The 19,971-nt window shown below is 38.4% G+C and overlaps 4 protein-coding genes across 5 annotated transcripts; 2 read left to right on the top strand and 2 right to left on the bottom strand.

Moving 5' to 3' along the window:
- The first annotated feature begins 768 nt into the window (after positions 1-768).
- Positions 769-4,477, top strand: LOC136251050 (thialysine N-epsilon-acetyltransferase-like). Its single transcript, XM_066043427.1, has 5 exons — positions 769-1,065; positions 1,119-1,173; positions 2,472-2,648; positions 2,707-2,747; positions 4,137-4,477. The coding sequence occupies exons 1-5, from the start codon at positions 895-897 to the stop codon at positions 4,320-4,322; spliced, it is 630 nt and encodes a 209-aa protein (XP_065899499.1). The 5' UTR covers positions 769-894; the 3' UTR covers positions 4,323-4,477.
- Positions 4,478-9,912: 5,435 nt separating this feature from the next.
- LOC136251048 (centromere protein V-like) lies at positions 9,913-13,004 on the bottom strand. The gene is made up of 3 exons (XM_066043426.1): positions 12,868-13,004; positions 10,282-10,351; positions 9,913-10,236 (listed from the first exon to the last, which is right to left on the bottom strand). Exons 1-3 carry the CDS (start codon positions 12,960-12,962, stop codon positions 9,991-9,993), a joined length of 411 nt encoding a protein of 136 aa, XP_065899498.1. The 5' UTR covers positions 12,963-13,004; the 3' UTR covers positions 9,913-9,990.
- Positions 12,461-19,763, top strand: LOC136251046 (uncharacterized). Of its 2 annotated transcripts, XM_066043423.1 has the most exons (9): positions 12,461-12,615; positions 13,796-15,402; positions 15,455-15,610; positions 15,658-15,739; positions 16,148-16,237; positions 17,527-17,781; positions 17,990-18,188; positions 18,742-18,917; positions 19,057-19,763. In XM_066043423.1, the coding sequence occupies exons 2-9, from the start codon at positions 14,615-14,617 to the stop codon at positions 19,669-19,671; spliced, it is 2,361 nt and encodes a 786-aa protein (XP_065899495.1). In that variant the 5' UTR covers positions 12,461-12,615; positions 13,796-14,614; the 3' UTR covers positions 19,672-19,763. The 2 variants fall into 2 exon arrangements, with proteins under 2 accessions (XP_065899495.1, XP_065899496.1); XM_066043424.1 differs by lacking the exon at positions 12,461-12,615 and having other exon boundaries at positions 13,606-15,402.
- On the bottom strand, positions 13,004-14,620 carry LOC136251047 (B9 domain-containing protein 1-like). Its single transcript, XM_066043425.1, has 7 exons — positions 14,474-14,620; positions 14,346-14,414; positions 14,183-14,294; positions 14,029-14,125; positions 13,910-13,972; positions 13,459-13,526; positions 13,004-13,246 (listed from the first exon to the last, which is right to left on the bottom strand). The coding sequence occupies exons 1-7, from the start codon at positions 14,552-14,554 to the stop codon at positions 13,098-13,100; spliced, it is 639 nt and encodes a 212-aa protein (XP_065899497.1). The 5' UTR covers positions 14,555-14,620; the 3' UTR covers positions 13,004-13,097.
- Positions 19,764-19,971: the final 208 nt, after the last annotated feature.

The raw sequence follows: 19,971 nt of genomic DNA, 5'->3' as shown, positions 1-19,971 counted from the left end.
CCGTAGAATACTGGCCCCAATGAAGCAATTATATGCAAACCTGCAAGTACACGAAACCATACATTCTGCTAAGCATTTCATGGCATGTCTATAAGGCTTTCTTCCCCCCCCCCCCCCCCCCCCCCCCCCCGGGCTAGATGGACTGCCCTTGCCACCACCCCCAGCGCTAGGTGTTAAAGTGCTGGAGAGCTGGAAATACCAGCAATCAAACAAGGCCACCAGACTCCAAGCGACCCTCTGAGTAGGCCAGATCAATATTAGTACATGGTTGATGGACGGCCAACTGAAGAGCGATGACCCCTCAAACACATCACTGCAGATCTCAACAATGAAAAGTTAAGCAAAGCCTACATCGCAGCCAGAATAAGCATTTGCTGTAATTAATGCTACGCTTCTCAGCCAACATTGAAGCAAGCTTCCTGAAAACCGTTGTAGCAGTGGGCCCCATGCCACCAATAGCTGCAAACACCAATGGTGAAAAGTAAGCTCTCTCAACCTCTCTAACACGCTCATCATATGCCCGTCTTTTTTCACGTTCATGAAGCTGGTAACATCTGGACAATTGGGAGCGAAAATAAGAGCGCGCAAAAGGGTTGAAAACCCTGACATCGAAAAACGCACGCTGCGACCCCCACCATCTTCACTATTGGCAGTAGCAAATTGCAATGGTTCACCATCAAGAGGCTGGAGAGCAGGCTCAACACCAACATCACTGCACACTTCACTCAACAGGCTTGATGGCCGTAAATCCGCAAGTCTACAACTAACATACTGATACTAGCATAGTGATCACGTGATTCACCTCATGGGAGGAGAATATTCCAGCTGTTGTGATTCCGTATTGATCCTTCGTGCGAGTGGTGGAGGGATTGTCATTACTGGCTAAAGTTTGTCATGATGTTTAATTTTCTAAAACCTTCACTGAATAGGTGGATTCGTCCGAAGTATCTGAACTCCCCTTGGCTACGTCACTGCCTCTGCAGCAGGACCTCGTCTAGCTATCCAGTGTACAGGATAAGAAAAGCCACACCAAATGATGTACCAGTTATTCTGAAATTCCTCACAGTAAGCCGGTAACTTCGTTGTTTTGCTGTCCACGAGCTAGTTGGGGCATGTAGGACTTGGCGGTGTTTGAAAAGCAACCTGTTTCAAGTCTTAGAGTTAGCGAGAAAGGTGAGATGCTAGATTTAATATCAGTTCAGCTGGTGCACCCAGGGGGAAAACCCAACTGGTACAATTATGCATGTACCTGTTCTCAAAAGATTTTCATCTGGCCTGGAACTAGTCTAGCATAGCCAGACTCTTTTCTTTCTTTTGTGTGGGGGCAGGGAAAGAAAAGGGTCTGGTGAACATAGTATAGCATCGTCATTGGCCTATCTTTTTATTTATTTATTTATTAATGCTTTACAGCACAAGTGCTGAGGGTCTGTAGGACACCTGGTCCTACAGCCTGCTCAAAGACTTTAGCTACTTAGACTTTAACTACTTAAGGTGTGTTTGAAAAGTTGGAGAAAGGAGAAAAAATCCATGACTGGACCTAGGTAGCCTCGAACCTGCAGCCATCCGATTTACGCTCAAACGCTTACAGGAGTCTACCAGGTGGTCAGGATGTTTTCTCCTTGTTATTTTCATGTAATTATATCCATAGGAATTCTAGAGAGTAACTCATTATCTCTAAGTACCCCAAGTAGAACCAAATGGACACTAGTTTATTTATTAATGCTTTACATCTTGATATTGTAGGGATTCTGCTGTGCAGCTTCCGGATTGCTGGTTGGCACGAATGACGTGATTTGCTAATATTTACGTAATTTGCATCCTGTTACCATAGCTACTACTGAAATATCTATGGTAACAGGATGCAAATGCAGCAGATTACGTCATTTGCACCAAACAACAATCTCAGGATAGGCCAACGACGATGCTATACTATGTTCACCAGACCCTTTTCTTTCCCACCCCCACACACAAAAAAAGAAAAGGGTCTGGCTACATGAGATTAGCCTGGAACTTCTGTGAGTGGACAGCTGACAGCCTAACATATAAGGTCACTATTTAATGATTTTCTGTTTTTCATCAGCACCCTCATGCATTTTTTACTGCCACACATATTTCCCCATTATTAAAGATTTAACCATTATTTCACCTGATTATCCAAATATTGAGGATGTGCAGTTAAGTTTTCAAGATTGCTGTACTCATACAGGAGCTACCTTGCGCATTGTAGCCAAGAGAATGTGAAACATTGGTACAATGAAGTTTACAAGTAAGAAGTTGATCCTCAAGTGGAACTGATCAGATAATTATATGTAGCTACATCTAAAGAGGATAGTTATGCTTAGGGGGTACCGTGATATTGGGTAGAACAATGGGATGGAAATTTGTTAATAAGTTAATTTATAATCTTGTTTACACTGTTGTAAGGTGGACATATAGACTGTTTTTATTGTGTTATCAATTCAAACATTTAGATTTACTACGTGATGGGTTTGGAGACCGCCAATACTTTCATTGTCTAATACCTGAATATGTCACCACTGATAAAGTCATACCCATTGGATTTACAATATACTACTTTACTTATTCAACCTGGAAAGGAAGAAGAGTATTACATGTGGATGACCTATATGTTGAACCTGAATACAGAGGTAATCTGTATAATAATAGTTATATTTGTGATGTGATACCATTTGTGTGATATGGTAGGAAAAGGTGTAGCTACTTTATTCAAGAATGAAATATGCAAGGTTTGTGTTGTGTATATAGAGTTTATCAGTAACTGTATGCAGTCCAAGGTCGTGTTCCTCAGACAGTGAGCACAAAGTGTTTTGTTGACTTGATCAATCTCAAGTAGTCATGAACATTGGACAATGATGCTATTATCTGATTGCAACAACAATGGCCTTGTGTCTGGAATTAAATCTACATATCAGGTGTTTATCTCAAGGCAATGTTACTTAATGATTTTGTAAAACAGTATAATCAAATTGCAATAAGCTTGCAAACCCAACCAATAGGTCTTTTCGTTTAACTAACCAAAATATGTCATTAGTATTAATTACTTCCTTCACTTTTCCGGAGTGTGATATTGCTAACCACTACTCGCAGTTCCCATTGACTCCTGTACAAAAATACATTTTTTTAAAGCTGAAACTTTAAAACTACTGTATATGCATCCCAAGTTTCTTTAAATGTTAGATGTGGTCTTCCTCTCTCGGGAAAATGTTGTCTCATTTCATTTCAACAACCTGTCTTCAAGTTACAAAAGTTGTATAAACGGCTGTTCATGTACTTAATCGCTTCGTTTTACGCTGTAGTTAATGAAGCCACTGGTAGTGCTAATGATAGTTCACCACTGTTCTTGCCACTAGCAGCCATTCAATCCAGGCTAAGGATAGCAACAACAGAAAATAGTGGTCTTATAGTGAATGACATACCTGGAGCAATGGTGAAGGTGCCGTTTGACCGGTGTACTGTTCCCAAACTTTGATGATAGTTATTGTATAGAGAAACCAGCGTACTAGAGAGGCTAAAGAATGTAAAAATAGCTGGCAGTGATGCTAGAAATCTACACACTGCTGGAATTTATCTGGCGCTATTACCGTAGCTCTTGGATAGCTTGTGAGTGCCACGCTGTTGATCTAGGCTACATCGCTGGATACAGTACTCTCCTTTCATGCTGTTTCAGTGAATGATATAGGACTAGCATTCATCTAACGGGGCAACAAAGCTAAGATAGCTTCAACTTGATAGTGTCACTAATTACTCGCAAATTAGCACTGCAAGTAACGATCCACCACTCACCAACGCTTACCTATTCATACGAAATTGTTAGCGATATATACGGCACCTGCACTGGTACAAACACCGCCAATATCAATGGTAATGTATTAGTCATTGAAGGCAACATCACACTCTGGAAGCCACATCATGGAGCAATTATGTTGTCACGCAACATTCCACTGCCTTAAATGAAAAGGCCTATATACACTCACTCTAAAACAATCAAACAACATTGTCTATTCTAATAGAGCAGTCACCTAACTACCTGAGCCCACTATTAAAAATCCTGTTAATGCCCTTCCTGGTTTCAGCACTGTGTATTGTAATTACATGTGTCTTGCTCATGTTTGTAGGTAGCAGCAGCTAATGATTGTCATCGGATACAGTGGCTGGTATTTGATTGGAATGAAGAAGCTTTCGCAATGTACGAAAAATGGGGTAGTAAACGTGTACCAGAATATGTTGTGTGCGAAATGCCTCGTGAAACCTTATTGAAACATGCATCAAATGATGATCTGGATGATGATACAAATGTGTAACTAGTCCACAATTAAATGACATAATTATATTGTGTTCCAACTGATATGTTTCTTCTATATTTAATTCATGTGGCCTTTCTTTATGGATGCATCTTTACTCTTTAGCCATTGTTTGTACCCAGCTTTCTCCATCAAATGCTTCAGCATGCATTTCATTGGTATGGAGTGATGCCCTACCCATCAGGGTTTGATCTTGGTGTGTAGACACACCACGTGCATGGAGTAAGTTGAAGTGATTGTTTGAAGCATTTAAATATAAATGCTGCTAGTATAGTGCGGCCATTAGTAATGAATACATTGCTCACTTCATTTCCAACAATTCTGGAAATCCATTTTTATATTTGTGTTTTAAACGCTTGGCAGGCTGAAAAAATACTTTTAATGCCAAAGTTTGGTAATCAGAAAGAGGCTATAGTGCAATTAGCTTAAATATGAAAGTGGAAGTGAGTCACTCTAATGGAGCAGTCATGACTTCTTTAAAAGGAGTGAGAAGGGCAGAGGGAAGGAAGTCCATATAGAAATTTTAACTTGTACATGACTTGCAGCATGCAGGAATTTAATGCTGAACAATCTATATATCAACATTTGGTAGTGTAATGATGGATATTCACTTTTTATGCTGTAAAATAATTTTTGTATGCAAAAATTATGTAACCAACTACAGAAAATTTCCAAGCATTAGCTGTGTAGCTTACTAAAATACTGTAGCTATCCTCCAACACTGGTCGGAGTTATTACTATTATTGTACGTAAAGACCTCTGAAAAGAGTATGATGTAAAAATCACAAATGATCAAGGGCAGATTTAAGCACCCCCTTCCAAAAAGTTTTATAATGTGTATACTATAAGCTACAAAGATAATTGCATTTTAGGATAGAAAGAGAAAGGAGAAAGGTAAATCTCTTCTAAAGAGAGCTGGGCGGTCAAATTTATATTTTATAGGAGTAAGGATTGTATTGCAAAATTTAAATACTCTAATAGAACAGTCAACTATTCTAATAGTAAGTTATAAGATAAAATGTGAGCTATTAAAGAGAGGTGGTCAAATTTATATTTTAGAAGTAAGGATTATATCGCAAAATTGAAATATTCTAATAGATCAGGCAACTATTCTAATAGGTCATCCAAAATGATTTCATTGTGTTATAAGGTAGAATGTGAGGTATTGAATTAAACCTCTTCTTCTATGTACTGATGTCTCACCATTGTGGCAAACATCCTGCCATAATAATTGCAACATCCTTAAAGCTAACAAGACTACAGCATCTGAGGGCTGTGCTTCCAGATGGTCAGATCCCCACTACCAGAATTTCTATACTTGATCAATAAGAGCTCCACATGCACATATAAGGAGATATAGGTTCACATAGAGCTCTTTACCGACATAAGCAACTGACCATATTATATGCATCCTCAACCACTGACCATACAAATGAGTTAGCCTTATATACCTATATAATTTGCCCTCCCCTAGTGAAATAGATAATTATTCACCTATCAAAGTTTTGCCCCACCTACCCCCATGTGGGAAAAAGAGGGGGCATAACAAGGCGATTAGATCAAAAGTTATGCCCCAGGTATGGGGGTGTAGCAATGCTTTGTAAACGAACGAGATACTCAAATGGAGAAAGGAAGAGATTGGACCTACAACTGATTTTGCCCCAGGGTAGGGAAATTATACTTAGAGCTGGGACAAATCCCCTCCTTGCCCGTATGGGAGTAGGCAGGGCAAAACTTTGATAGGTGCATTATACAGACCAATAATTGTCACATAGCTAGCCATGCATAACTACAGGCAATTCAAACTAATACAATTATAAGCTTCTGGCCCCTTGAAATACTGCTGCATTTGTGCCCTTTGTATGCCGATTGATTTAAAGTAGTATTGTCACCGCTGTAAAATGATGATCATGAAGTGGCTCACAATGTATGATATGTTTATTTCATTCAAAATTGTTACCAAATTCAATTAGAAAGCTATATATAGCTAATATGATCCCCCCCCCCCCCCACACACACACACACACAATATATTAACTTGCACATGCACCCCTATGAAATACTGGATCCATACACCATGTATGTTCTATGTTAATGTTGTGCTAGTTTCCGAGCAAACAGTTCATTTCAAAAAGAATAAGTGGAGTTTTTTTTTTATAAAGATAAAATTCATGATAGTGATGACATGCACAGTGTAGCTAGCTAGCTAGACACATGGGAAGACCCAGACACTTGAAAAGCCAGGCCGCAGTTTTACCCTCTGCATCATACTGATCTCAATGGATGAATTTCATAATAATAAAAGTTGCCCCTAGCAACCTGAATTTTACAATATCTGTAGGGGTAAATGGCTATAGTAACATGTCCAAATTTTAAAAGGATTGCATATATAATATAGGTCATGAGATATAACATCTTAAAGTTTGTCGTTTTTCCATACATTCTCTATGAGAGGGGGCAACAGTTGCTCCTTCTGGGCAATCACAAAAATAATGTGTGGAAAAAATTCAACTAATGTCATTTCTCAATTTAACATTATTTGTAGGTGTGAATCTTACAATTAACCTCTCCAAATTTTAAGATGATAGAGTATAGTAGATCGTGAGATATGACATTTTGAGTTTTCCCATACATTATCCATGTGATTGCCCAGAAGGGGCAACTGTTACCCCCTCCCATAGATAATGTATGGGAAAACTGCAAACTTTAAAATGTCATATCCCATCACCTATATATGGTATCCTTTTAAAAATTGGTGATGCCACTTTTGACATTCACACCTACAAAATAATATAAAATTCAGGTTGCTAGGGGCAACAGTTTAAAATTTCTTATGAAATTCCGGCATCAATAAATTTCAATCCAAAAAGTGGTCAAGCCCATTTCCCAATAGGAGGGGTCGGTTCCATGGATCCGTCCTGACATGCCATGCAGTTTTGACACTACATGTTTGAGCCGAAATGCCCTTATATCAGAGTCAAAGTGCATGTTATGGGTATATATAACTAATATGGATTCCACTAGAAAATGTATGCAGGAACTTTGATGCTGGGACTATATAGTCATCAAGTAGCTAAAGGAGCCGAACTGATTATATAATTCTTTTTTGAGGAATGTGATGTTGGATTTTCTCCGGTTCTTTTTTGTTTGTTTGTTATTTTCTAGCATCCATCACTAGACTCTGCTGCTCTGCTAGTAGCTATTATTATACTAACTTAACGCGCATCATAAAGCTGATCTAATCAGGCGCCGCAAAGCACGCGCTTTTTTGGCGACCAGTCCGTTATGGAAGTTTCTATCTTAACTATTCCTAGTGAACTACTAGTTATCGTCATGTCGTACTTGTCATCACGTGATAGAGCCAAGCTACGTTATATTTCACAAAGCTTGCGAATTGTCAGCGAAACACCGTCACTATGGCATGAATTTTTGTGGGATTATTACAACCCTCGCGAGGAGCTTTGTGTGATGAACGTGTTGAAGAGGTGTGAAGAAAATATCAAACGACTAGCCTTTCCCGGATACTTAACACCAAAGCTAGATGAGATGTTGCAATACTGCAATAATGTAAGACATGTTAGTCTACCAGTAGTAATGACAATGAGTCCTGATCAACTAGGAGAGGCTGTACAACATATGAAACATTTACACACGCTAGATATTGGTTGGAATGTTGACTACATCAAGCCATTACTTTTGATGGGATCAAACTTAATAGAACTGACATTGTATGCAAGTAATAAGTCTAAGTCATTTCTTGCTTCTGTACACACGTGGGTGCAGATGGGGTTTAGACCACCAAAGTTAAACGTTGTCTTCACTGCTGCAAATTGTGTAGATTTTGGAGATCTAGTGGGAAATTGGCAGCAATGGAATGCTATGGTGCCAGTTGGCCACATTGCTTACCTAAAGCTGTACACGCGAGTCAAAACGTCACTAGATCTTTGCCCAGTTCTACCAGGCTTTCAACTGCAATTTGGCCAAACAGCTGTTCTTCCACTTGTGCAAGCTAAACAGTGTGGTATATCAGTAGATTATTTACTATTAACTGATTGTTGTATTAGTGGCAAGACAATGTACAAGGCAATTAAGTCCTTACTAAGTTGTCCATTCAGTAACGTTATTACTGATCTTAAGTTTTTGACCCATGTTGATTTGGTAAATTATCAATCTCTTCTTCCTGGTGATCTACAGCAATTAGCTATTTCATGTCCCAATCTTCAGCAGCTCAACTTACGAAATTGTTCTCAATGCTTGAAGAGCCTACAAGGTATGCGTGCCATTGCCAGTCACTGCCACAACTTACAAGGACTAGACATATCAGGTATAGCAGTTACAGAGTTGGAGAGCCAAATTCAATTTTGGGAGATACTGAGCACCTTAAAACTAACCCACATCAAAGCAGATTTCTGTATTATAAGCCCATGTATTGCTAGTGCTGAGTATGAGGAAATGATAATTTCTTTGTATAAGAAATGTTTGGACTTGTTAGCAATACAGTCCTTGAGTTTGGTGCATGGTTGTAGAAGTTGTTATGTCTTAGCGAAAAAAGACTGGATAATTCTATGTCATTTTCCATCACTCAAATATTGCTAACTGCTATCCTACATCAGTGCAGGATATTACCAGTAGCTGTAAAAAGCTTAAACTCCTAAGAATTATTTGTACTTCTGTGGTAAATACCCCATTGACACTATCTGAAATACTACCAAATCACAACCTAGAACAGTTATACATTGTGTCAAAGACTTGTGATGTCCCCGATACCTTTATGAGTTCAATTTCAGCTCATGGTGGACTGGTACATGTGTTTCTGTCTGTAGCATCAGTATCTGTGGTGGGTATTAGTGTATTAATAGAAAATTCTCCCAAACTGATAACTTTTCATTGTCTGCTGAAATGTATATATGATGTGGATGGTAGAAGAATGTCCGACAAAGTACTTACCAAGTTTTTAGGTGTATTTGAGCAGAAATTTCATTGTCATAGAGTTTGCTGTGTGGGCGGTTACAAAATAATGCAAAGAAGTGAACACACTCAATTATCATTGTACAGTCAATACCTACAATATACTGATCTTCACTCTTTGTAATCCCCCTATGTTTGTGGTAGGCACAGTTGCAAATGTAAACAAGGTGATGAAGGATTATTTTGATTGTTTCGGCAATGAAACTTTTTTTAAACTGTGCCAAAAAGAGCTACATGTTACATCTATGCCATGCAGTAAGTCTTCCGCTATTCTCAATAATTATTCATGCCACCATAATTGCTGCATTCCAACTGGACTCTACACTGACGACATTAAGGGTACAGAGAGAACATACCATTTAGATCCAGCCTGATCAGTTGGCTTAACTTTTAAAACATGACAATTATTAGAACTAAGCAATAGTACAAACCAACTAAGATATCTACTCTATTAAAACAGTCAGACACATGTAATTACAGTAAGGGTATAAACAAGACACTTTAATATAGTAGACTCTGGTTCCCACTCCAGTTGGGTGTTACTCAAGTTTGCAGGTAGCAGCAGCCAATGACTGTTGAATACACTGGCTGGTATATTGTCAGACGCCACAAGAAACCTTACTACTGTAACATGCATCAAACAAATTCAATGATATGAAACAAGTTCAGAATTTAGACATTTTTCACTACAAAACCGAATTCATGTTTTTAATTTTGACCTCTCTTTAATGGATGGGTCTTTAGCCATGGTTTGTTCCCAGTTTTCACCATCATATTCTTCAACGCTCACTTCTGTGACTGTTCCTTTGTCCAAGCAGTGTGGAGCAATGCCATATCCATCAGGGTTTGATCTTGGTGTGTAGAAACTCTGTACACCACAAATCTTACAGAAGGTGTGTTTAGCTTGGTGAGTGTTGAAGGTGTAAGTGGTCAGTTTATCAGCACCCTAATAACATTAGTAATACCACACACAGTAAGACTTGTAGCTTACTTGGATTAAATTGAAGTGACTCTTTGGAACAATAAAATGTCTGTTCTGTTTCTTTACACAAATGCTGCAACTATGGTGAGGAATAGTAAGTCAATTAAGTAAATCATAAATTGCTCAAGTAGCTAGTCACTATCATAATGTCAGTGGCAGTATTTACAAAGTTTGATCATGAAATATTTACCTTGATTGTGTCAGCTAAGATTTATACTCTATACTATATGGTGGGTTATTTTTCAGGGTATAAATCGATAAATGTTCATACTAACAGCCTACAATAGTGTAATGAATAGCTAGCTACAGTGGTCCCTCCATTATCTGAGCTCATTGGACCATAGTTATGTTCGGATAATGGAAAAGTTTGGATAAACGAAGCCCACATCTTATATACAGAGCTCAGTTAAAATATTAACATACGCTTACTCTAATAGAACAGTCACTGTCACAGTTAGGATAACAGAACATTCGGATAATGGAGAGACCACCGTAGTAAAAATTGGTATAAAATTTAATGAACGAAATGTCAATTGCAAAACATTCCCCCACCCCTTGAATGCTTATATATACAGATTGTTTGAATAATGACTTTCCACTCAAATGCAAGCAAATTTTGATGAGAAACAAGTAGTTAAGCTTGCTCCATCCTAAACCATTTCACTAACATAAGTAATAACTTAAGTATACACTGTATAAGCAGAAAATTCGACAAGGAATTAAATTTGGCGGTTGGCAAATTTTCACTGGCATTATCAAATTTAAATCTTCCAAATATCCAGCTATAGAGATCAAAAACATGGTAAAAGACCTGTGAACCTACGCAGCTTATTCTGACAAACATATAGCCAATATTAATTGCACACTGAGCATGGTCCCACATGCAGCCAAGCATTTCTCTGTGCCTTTCAGTTTTTTTTTGGAAACGAGCTGCTGAGCCACAGGCACCTGCAAGGCATTCTCCTACTAATTGACTCTCCTACTTAGTGAATAGTACCGATACATCTCAGATCACTACCGTAGCTACAATTGTACTTGGTAACCTCAGCCTTAGATGCAGTTGCAATACTTGAAGCTATCACTCGAGCTGCCATGACTATCGCTTGGGTAGTCTAGAGTGCAGTCTGTGCATGATTAGCGCGGGCCCCTGCGAGCAAAAGGAACCATTCGCCTATTCTTCCTATCAATTTTCTGCTACATTTAAAACCTGTATTAAAGACCTTCTGACCATCTGCTATATAAAGCTGTCTGTCTATGATCCAGCTAACTCTCCTTTCTCAAACTGTAGGGACCGACCATTGTACAGATGAAAAATTGCCATTATTGCAAGCTTGCAAACAGGTTTTTCCAGCCCAGCTACTTCTTACTAAATGGGATGCTATACACTGTTGATCTACATCATAAGGCACACCCATTGATGGTAATTTCTTCCTCTAGAATATGATGTAATGTTTTCTGGCATTCACTACTCCCATACTTCATCAGTAATTCATTTCAGACTCCATAAGCCTACTATATATTTCAAATAGCTTATTCTGCAGTGGATTTCATATCCGTAACTAAGAAACTAACCTTTCAATTTCGTGATGAAACCATAACATGACAAGATTACAAATATTACCAAAATGTGGAAATTATGGAATCTTCATGTTGCGATGGAAGAAAGTGACGCTTCTTACAGCTGCCAGGATGGAAGTTTAATTTGCAGTTCAGTTTTTGAGATAAATGACACTGGAATACAAGTATACAGACGCCTTAAGGCCCCAAGTTATCAGCATGGCAACCTTAACTGTACCTTCAGTGTGTGGTCAACTGACAAGCCATTTTTAATTGTACAGATGCACACATGTATCAATGTGCATCATGAAACAATCAATGTTCAAGAGTCGACTATAAACTTGAGTATATGCAGCATTGGTTGTTGGTGAGCTAGTAGGATCATAGACATGGACAGCTTTTCAGCAAGAGTATTAGATGTTTAACCAAATACATGTATGGCTACATGAAGGGCAGGTCCCGCACTACTCGTTAGGCCCCTATTTGATGATTTTTAGTTTCTCATCCACCGCCCGCATCCTTCTTAGGCTACCGCATGGTAAGCCATTAGTTACCCTGTGCATGTTCAGAAGAACACGTGATACCAAACCGTCATCGATGACGTTTTTAATTAATGCTACAGTATGCCAGGAGTACTGTTGTGTTGTTTCCTTGGCAAATTACTGCAGTGGATTCTATTTTCGACTGTTTTTCAAGTCAACTGAAATCCTGCTAGCTCGATAGAGAACGATTGCAACTAAAAACCAATGTTAATTTGTGGCAGGAAAGAAGGAGAATTTGGACAAGGTCTGTACGTCAGTGTATTAATAATATAATGGCCTAATGGTAATGCCCTCCCGCCCGCATCATAAAATAGAAAGACTGGATGAGAAACTAATAATCACCAAATAGGGGCCTTAATAATGCATGCACGATACCAAATATTAGACATAGCCAAAAAAAACTGAGACCAGAAACTAGTCTACCAGTTGGAACCCTCGTTTAAAATTAAGCTTGTACACGTGCGCGAGTACGCACGTTCAAGCATGTGTCACTCACTTGCAGTCAACCGCTTGTAGTTTGCTAGGAGCAAGAACAGTAAACCTCACGGCCCCGCAGTGACAACCGCCTTTATGCTCCACCAACTCAGACATGATATCTTACACGTGATCAAAAAGTTGGAAAGACGCATAGATTACGGAGAATACACAATTCTGTTCATGGTATAACGGAATAAGTGACAGAGGCATTATACATATGTAACAAAAATGATGATAAAAAAGTGATTTTTAAGAAGGATCTTGGCTTTGTGTTCTTGTTGGTGAATGAGTGACGTATGATGGTTCTGCCATCCCATTTCTGAAGCCATGTTTCCACATGTCCTTGGTGACCACATTAACTTTAACTTTGACTTTTCCTTGTGACCGCACTCTGGTGACTATTAACAAAGGCGCGAAAGGTAAACAATATTCACAGATCTATGTCTTTCTAGTAACTAGGAAATCCTGAAACAATGTTATGCAGGGTTTTGTGGTACTAAAAAGCCTATCTGAAACACACATGAAAAGATGAAATGGTATGGGTTTGTTTTACTCATGTCCTCACACCTTGCTGTATGTTATATTAGAGTATTTACATTATTTAACTAACTTTGTCTGCCTTCTCCCTGTGCTACAAAACTTGGATCAACAAATTCTGGTCTTGGACCAATCAGCCAACTAATTTAAAAAAAAAGAAAAAAAAATACTGCTTGTTAAAAAAAAAACTTATTAATAAAAAAATAAAAAAAAACTAATTAATGAGCAGAACAGAAACAACAGTATTCACTCACTTTGGTAACAGTGGTATAGCATTGTGTAATGTATGATACACAACCAAATACCTCATGAATTTGGAAAAAAATGCATTTTTCATAAGCTGGATAAAATCTTGAAAGTATCACAGCTTTCTTCTTAATCATAATGTTTAACTAATGTTGACACAACAGGTGAACTCATAACTTAACAGCGGAGGTTTCATACAAGCTAAGCTAATATCTTGATCTAATTTGAGAGGCTCAACCATACATTGCAAACTGTCATCAACACATCATATACTGTACCTTGCCAATTTCTGCAGTTGGGATGATGGTTCTGGTACGAACATGTCCACATCCAGAATATGTCTGTGTAATCATTACACAACTAAATGGATACATGTATTTGTTGGGCTGATACTTACTCTCCAGGAGATATTGGCAGATGTATTGCTCCATAACCTCTTACCTCGTCTCTACCGAATATGTTGTTTCCATAGACACTGATCACTATCTGAGGCCCTGAGGCATATGTAAAGACACAAGTAGAGGATTTTATCAGACAACTAAGTGACTTACAGCCAAATGCATTGGTGCTCTTGAACGTCACGTCAATGGGAAAATTCCACACAAAGTTCTTTACATATCCAGAGCCTCTCTGAGAAGTCTGAGTGATGCCTTCTGATAGACCCTGTGGCAGTGACCGTGCTACAATACAACACTACAATAGTAAGTCACTTACTGATACAATTGTCCAGTCTTGTCCGTGAGAATACGAATAAGTACAGTACAACTGATCAAAGTCTGGAAACTGTGTGTGTATGCGTACAAAGTTAGCACCTCGCGTTATAACGTAGCGGCATATCCTACCTCTGCTGATTCGATCTGACCAGATACCATTACTAGAAAGAACGCATCTCTTAAATTAACGGGAGGATTGTTCGCAGCCATATCGCCTAGACCTTGTAAACAAGAAAGTTGTACAAAATCGATTGTGGGTTTTAGTTTGAGATGGAGGCAACATTTCAATCAGTCCTGGAGCTAGTTAGAAATGACCCATCTGCTATTGTGGACGATTCCAGCTTCGACAAAATAATAGACACCTTATGTGAAGTTTGTAGAGTGGATGGTAACTTCTTAAGTACACTATTCCAATATGTGCCTAGCATGGAAGAAATCATACCACAGTTGACAGTAAGTATGAACTCCAAAGCAGCATCATTTAGTATAAGATTATTGGGGCTGTGTATCAGATACCAGAGGCTGCCATACCAACACTACACTTCACTACTGAAGCAGTCACTGAGTGGTGCAGCTCCTAACGTTGTGTGTGCAGTGTTGGGTGTGCTGAAGATTATTGTAGTTGAATGTGATGGACTATACTGGCTGCTGGAGGAAAGGGTTCATATACTTGTACTCAACCAATTGAGAACTTCAAGCTATTTTGTGGAACGCATGGCTGAGGATGTTATACGCCAAATCCTAGTGACTTGTGTAGAGAATGTTTTTGAGGAAAAGGCAGGGTTAAAGGAATTGTGTAAAACCTGTCTAGATGATTTAGGTGATCACCTCAATATTGAAGTAGTGAAAAATGCTCAACAATCTAACACTGTATCGTTTACTACAATAATAAGACTAGCCTCTCGTACTCTCAGTACTAGTTTACCATCTGAAGTTATACAATACTTATTCACTAATTTCTGGTCACTTAGTAATTGGTGGGGTGGGCTAGCCACTTGCACAGCTAAACAGTGTCAATTAACAATGAGCTTCTTTGAAACCTGTATCCAAAATGACTGGTAAGATATATGATTATGTTCCTGTAATAACTTATGATATTTTTTTTGGTAGTGCTAATTTATTAGAAGGAATTTTTGCTGATGATTCTTGTATTTTGGGGCACGTTGCTTCACTATGTGAGCGAGATATGAGCCTGGTTGCTATGGGACTACTCAGAGTTGCCATATCAGTGCTGTCACCATCTTCAGGCACAATAAACATCCAAAAGTATGTTAGTTTGTTTATCTCGTGTACTTCATTATTCTGTGTTTCAGCTATGAGACTTTGTGCAAGCTGTCAATGTACCCTTTAATGGTGTACCTGCGAAATGATGACTTCAACTTAGATTATCATAAGGTATAATACTATACAATAGTTCTATAGGTCCAGACTTTTAAAGTTTGCAAATATTTCTGCTAAAGTCTATAGATGTCATATTTTCATGTGGACAGTGGGTTTTGCAGGTCATATATGCGAAGTGGTATTATATAGAAACAGAGCTTTCCCCAGCAAAATTAAGTAGAGCAGTAAAACCATCAATTTGCTACCAACATCAAAGTCAGTATATACATTCTTTTTACCACATCAAAAGAATTTTAGAGTAGTGCTACACCGCTCTTTGGGGAAGCCCCTGTAAAAACTGCTTGTGTTTTTCACATGTGTTTTACAAGTAGCAATCTTTTCTGCTTTGGTTATCACCATTTATACAATACTTTTTGATTGCAGTTGTATCTGTTAATTTTGTTTACTATTGTTATTATTTAGGTGGTGGTCTTGGCAGTAAGACAACAAGTACTGGAGAACACTGAACAGATTCTCCTATCAGCTCTAAAGAATGTCAATTGCATTATTAAGGTATGTATGGCTTGCTTGGTCCTTCTATTGTGTTCTAGAGTATTTAGATACTGTCCATGTGTACTTTAAAAACTCTAGTATACACAGACAGTAGACCATTTGTTTTCAAGAGAGATTGTCAAGTTGTCGTGTATTGTGAGATAATGTGCTAATGGTCATTGATGGAAAGTGTGCAGTGCTGTGAGTTTAGAAGTATTCCAAGGATCCAAGGAGGTATTTACAACCTCTTCCTCCAATTACTCATACCGTATTCATGCAAATTTTCAAGGGACATAATTTTCGTGGTTCTGCAAATTTTTCATCCTCAAAAATCAAGGCTAGCCGTATGCTAAATAACAGATAGCCTGAGTGAACCATGAAAATAAAACTGCTAACATTCGTCAATCTGTGAAAATTACATACCTCAAAAGTTTGCACGTATACAGTGGAACCTTGTGATACCTGAACTGAGTGATTGTTCTATTAGAGTAGTTGATCTCATTCCATGCATGACAGCAGCAGGAACCTTCATCAGTGAGGTTATCCATATGTGACCGGATTTGTGAAAAGGGGTCTTCCACACGCATCCAATTTACCAACAATTCATAACTTCAGACTAGAATAAGTTATTGCCTAGAAATTGGTCAGTAGTGACCACCAACATAGGTTATTGGATGGAGAAAATTTCAGGTTTTTAACTCTCTTGAACACTAAGTTATGGTCTTCCACGTTCATACAATTGGATGTGTGTGGAAGACCCCTTTCGCAAATCCGGTCACATATGTTGTTGGTACATATGGCAGATGAGGTACAGTAGTGTTTGAGACCTACCTGACATGATGAAGAGATTAGTGATGTGCAATAATATTAATAGTGTGATAATCGTAAATATTGCAGTAATCCATTATCATGATATGATAATAGCTTGTGATTATTGTGAATGCAAATCAGATATTCTTATCTCAAAATACTCTTACAATTGAAGTGTTTGTAGGGTTTATTGCAATAACTCACAAAATTTGCCGTATTTCTGAAGGTTGCTCTGTAGGAACAATTGTTACATTTCGGTATGGCATAGGAACAATAAAAATTATGCAACTTATTCTTTGGATCTACAATCATGATAAACTATTGTATCATGATGCAAGTATCGTGGTATATAATAGCAAAATCATTATTGCACATCACTAGAAGAGATGGTCTTGTTAATGAGGTCATAAAGTACTTGACAAGGTCACTGCAATAGTCTCATTAGCTGCTAAGTGAAGTTTCAATCAGTGTAATGTATAATTCATGCTGTCATCTTATAGGAACAATTTGGCAGTGATTGTTTGCTAGCTATGGAGCTGTGTATCACCCTGGTTGGAACATGTAGTGGCATCAACACCCTCCCTGTGGTCGGATCACTATCCTCATCTGGTAGACATAAGATCATTACTGAATTACTGGTCATACTCTCACAAGTGTATGGTGATGCCCCTAATCATTTAACATCACCATCTGTAACAGAGCAATTAGGTAACTGTTTAGCTGAGCTAGTTCAGAAAAGGTCACTTCCACTGCAGGTATATATGATTGTATGTATGTAGTGTCGTTAGTGATCAGTGCTAGATGTTTGTCAAATGTTAAGGCATTTTATTGGCGGGTAGTGACTTCTCTGTTGAGAGAATAAATATTTCAATGTTACCAAAATGCTAAAACCATTGGCCAACTTTTACTATTGTAGGCATGTATTATGACCATTACAATGTTTTCTTATGGACTCTCGTTTAGGTAGTTTGTAAAGGTCTATACTTGATTGGTCAAGTCCTGACAACTCTTCTGCAGACAAAAGTGGGTGTGGTTGACTCAGGAAGTAGGTGTGGATTGTTATCAAGGATAGCAGAATCACTGCAGCTGTGTGCCATGGATGTCAATTGGGAGATAAGGGACTCGTACATGGAACTGATTGGTTCTATGGCAACTGAACAAGGTATATGTTAAGTATGTGAATAAAGGAGAAAAGTTAACCACAAAAAAGTCCCACAAGATCTGTAACTTAATTCTGTTGTTATTGCAAGCTACTTTTTTTCCAGTGAGGGAACGTTGCTAGGGATACAGTTCAACAAACACAGTCATAGTTTGTGAATGTCTGCCTCAGCTGTTCTTAGTTGTGTTGTTTCAGTTTTGATTACAACACTGTCACAGTAAACTAGTTGACATTGTGTGGTGTCTATGTTGGCTACACTATACAAACTGATCACTCCTCTAAGTTACCTTGTAAGGCAAAGCTCCAACTACTTTCATAGAAGTGTTGTATTTGCTGACTTGTGGGATGATGGGCCAGTTTGTTCCTGTAACTCAAAGAGACATAGTTCACATTGCATGTAGGCAAGCTCAACATTGAATACACCACAGTACACACTTAAAGTGCACTGCATGTAGCAATGATTTAAGTATAGAGTACACTATTCTTACAGTAGTCACATTGAAGCTGAGCCACCTGTTGTGTAGGTTCCAGGTGTTTATTGTATTGAATGTTTTAGTTACAGATGAAGTGGTACAGTTTCTCACTACTAACAAATTGTGTGACCTATTGGTGACCCGTGGACTGGCTGATGATGAATCGTGTGTTAAGGCATCCGCCATGTTAGCATTGTCCTCTGTGATGACCACACCTCAACTGGCAGAGAAACACTCCCAACAACACACCAGTCAACTAGTGAGTGTGGTAACATTCAATCTGTTTAAACCTTGCATTTGCTTGTAAAATATTACTGCATGTTGTTTAGCTATAACTTCTATATGCCTGTTCTGTTTGTAAGTTACTAGAATATCATGTTATGGTTGTTGGTACATAGGTTGATCAAGTGGGCATGGCTCAGACTATACTAGAGCACACTGACCCCAGCTTACATGATGCAACAGTGAGAATTGCTGCTTGGAGGGCATTTAACATCATGTACAAGAATAACAAGATGTTCCTGGACACACTAAACCATCCCATCAACTCTCATATTACCACCACCTTACAGAAATTTCTAACGCTCAATATTACTGATGATAACTGGGAAATAAAAGTTCAAATTGTGGAAACATTGTCACTTATTTGTAAGTCACTAACTAAAGAGTTGTCTACACCAGAGTATGCACTGTGCTGCAATGGTGACAGTGACACACATTGTGAACAGTTAGCTGCTGTCAACTTCTTCACAGTGTTAAAAGAAGCTGTTACAGACTACAACAATTTGGTCAGGGAGAGAGCCAGGACAGTTGTGGACTTGTTAGAAACTTCTCTTAAATGTAGCCATCCAAAATGTCATGCTCATTTGGTTGAACTTTCACAACTTAGAGATTCTGAGTGCATCGCAGAACAGGAAAAATCACCAAATGAAATTCTCCTTGATGTGCTACAGGAAATCTTGATGGCTGCCAAGTGTGAAGAGAGTGAACTAAAATTAACCGACTGCTATTAGCTGTCACTGTACTGACACGCACACAAGTGTAAATAGAGTTACCTAACCACATTTTTTAGTATGCTGATTAAATACATTTTAATTATTCTAAATACAGAACAAAAGTGTCTATACATACTATATAGTGCCCTGTAATTGTGGTTAAGCAACCTGCTCAGTAATCCTTGATGTAATATACTATTTTAAAAACATTACATCATCAACTAGTACAAAAAGGAGAAAGATACATCAGCAAGGCAGAGAAGGTCTCTGGTTCACCAAGGTAGTCAGACCAAAATGGCTCCTTGGAGAATGTCAACA

The sequence above is a fragment of the Dysidea avara genome, chromosome 3 (genome assembly GCF_963678975.1).
Source record: "Dysidea avara chromosome 3, odDysAvar1.4, whole genome shotgun sequence".
NCBI classification, from domain to species: domain Eukaryota; kingdom Metazoa; phylum Porifera; class Demospongiae; order Dictyoceratida; family Dysideidae; genus Dysidea; species Dysidea avara.
This window is presented reverse-complemented; position numbering and strand designations above follow the sequence as displayed.

Bases quoted from the DNA above. Each gene is read 5' to 3' on its own strand.
- LOC136251050 (XM_066043427.1), top strand. From the start codon at position 895: ATGATGTTTAATTTTCTAAAACCTTCACTGAATAGGTGGATTCGTCCG. The intron at 1,066-1,118 runs GTAAGCCGGTAA...TGGGGCATGTAG, and splicing joins TTATTCTGAAATTCCTCACA to GACTTGGCGGTGTTTGAAAA. The intron at 2,748-4,136 runs GTTTGTGTTGTG...TCATGTTTGTAG, and splicing joins TCAAGAATGAAATATGCAAG to GTAGCAGCAGCTAATGATTG.
- LOC136251048 (XM_066043426.1), bottom strand. From the start codon at position 12,962: ATGTCTGAGTTGGTGGAGCATAAAGGCGGTTGTCACTGCGGGGCCGTG. The intron at 10,352-12,867 runs GTGAGTGACACA...TCCTCACCATAG, and splicing joins CTACAAGCGGTTGACTGCAA to TTGCAGCATTTGTGTAAAGA. The intron at 10,237-10,281 runs GTAAGCTACAAG...TAATGTTATTAG, and splicing joins GTCACTTCAATTTAATCCAA to GGTGCTGATAAACTGACCAC.
- LOC136251047 (XM_066043425.1), bottom strand. From the start codon at position 14,554: ATGGCTGCGAACAATCCTCCCGTTAATTTAAGAGATGCGTTCTTTCTA. The intron at 13,973-14,028 runs GTAAGTATCAGC...ATGATTACACAG, and splicing joins CTGCCAATATCTCCTGGAGA to ACATATTCTGGATGTGGACA. The intron at 13,527-13,909 runs GTACAGTATATG...TTTTTAAATTAG, and splicing joins CAACTGCAGAAATTGGCAAG to TTGGCTGATTGGTCCAAGAC.
- LOC136251046 (XM_066043423.1), top strand. From the start codon at position 14,615: ATGGAGGCAACATTTCAATCAGTCCTGGAGCTAGTTAGAAATGACCCA. The intron at 16,238-17,526 runs GTATGTATGGCT...GTCATCTTATAG, and splicing joins ATGTCAATTGCATTATTAAG to GAACAATTTGGCAGTGATTG. The intron at 18,189-18,741 runs GTATATGTTAAG...TGAATGTTTTAG, and splicing joins TTCTATGGCAACTGAACAAG to TTACAGATGAAGTGGTACAG.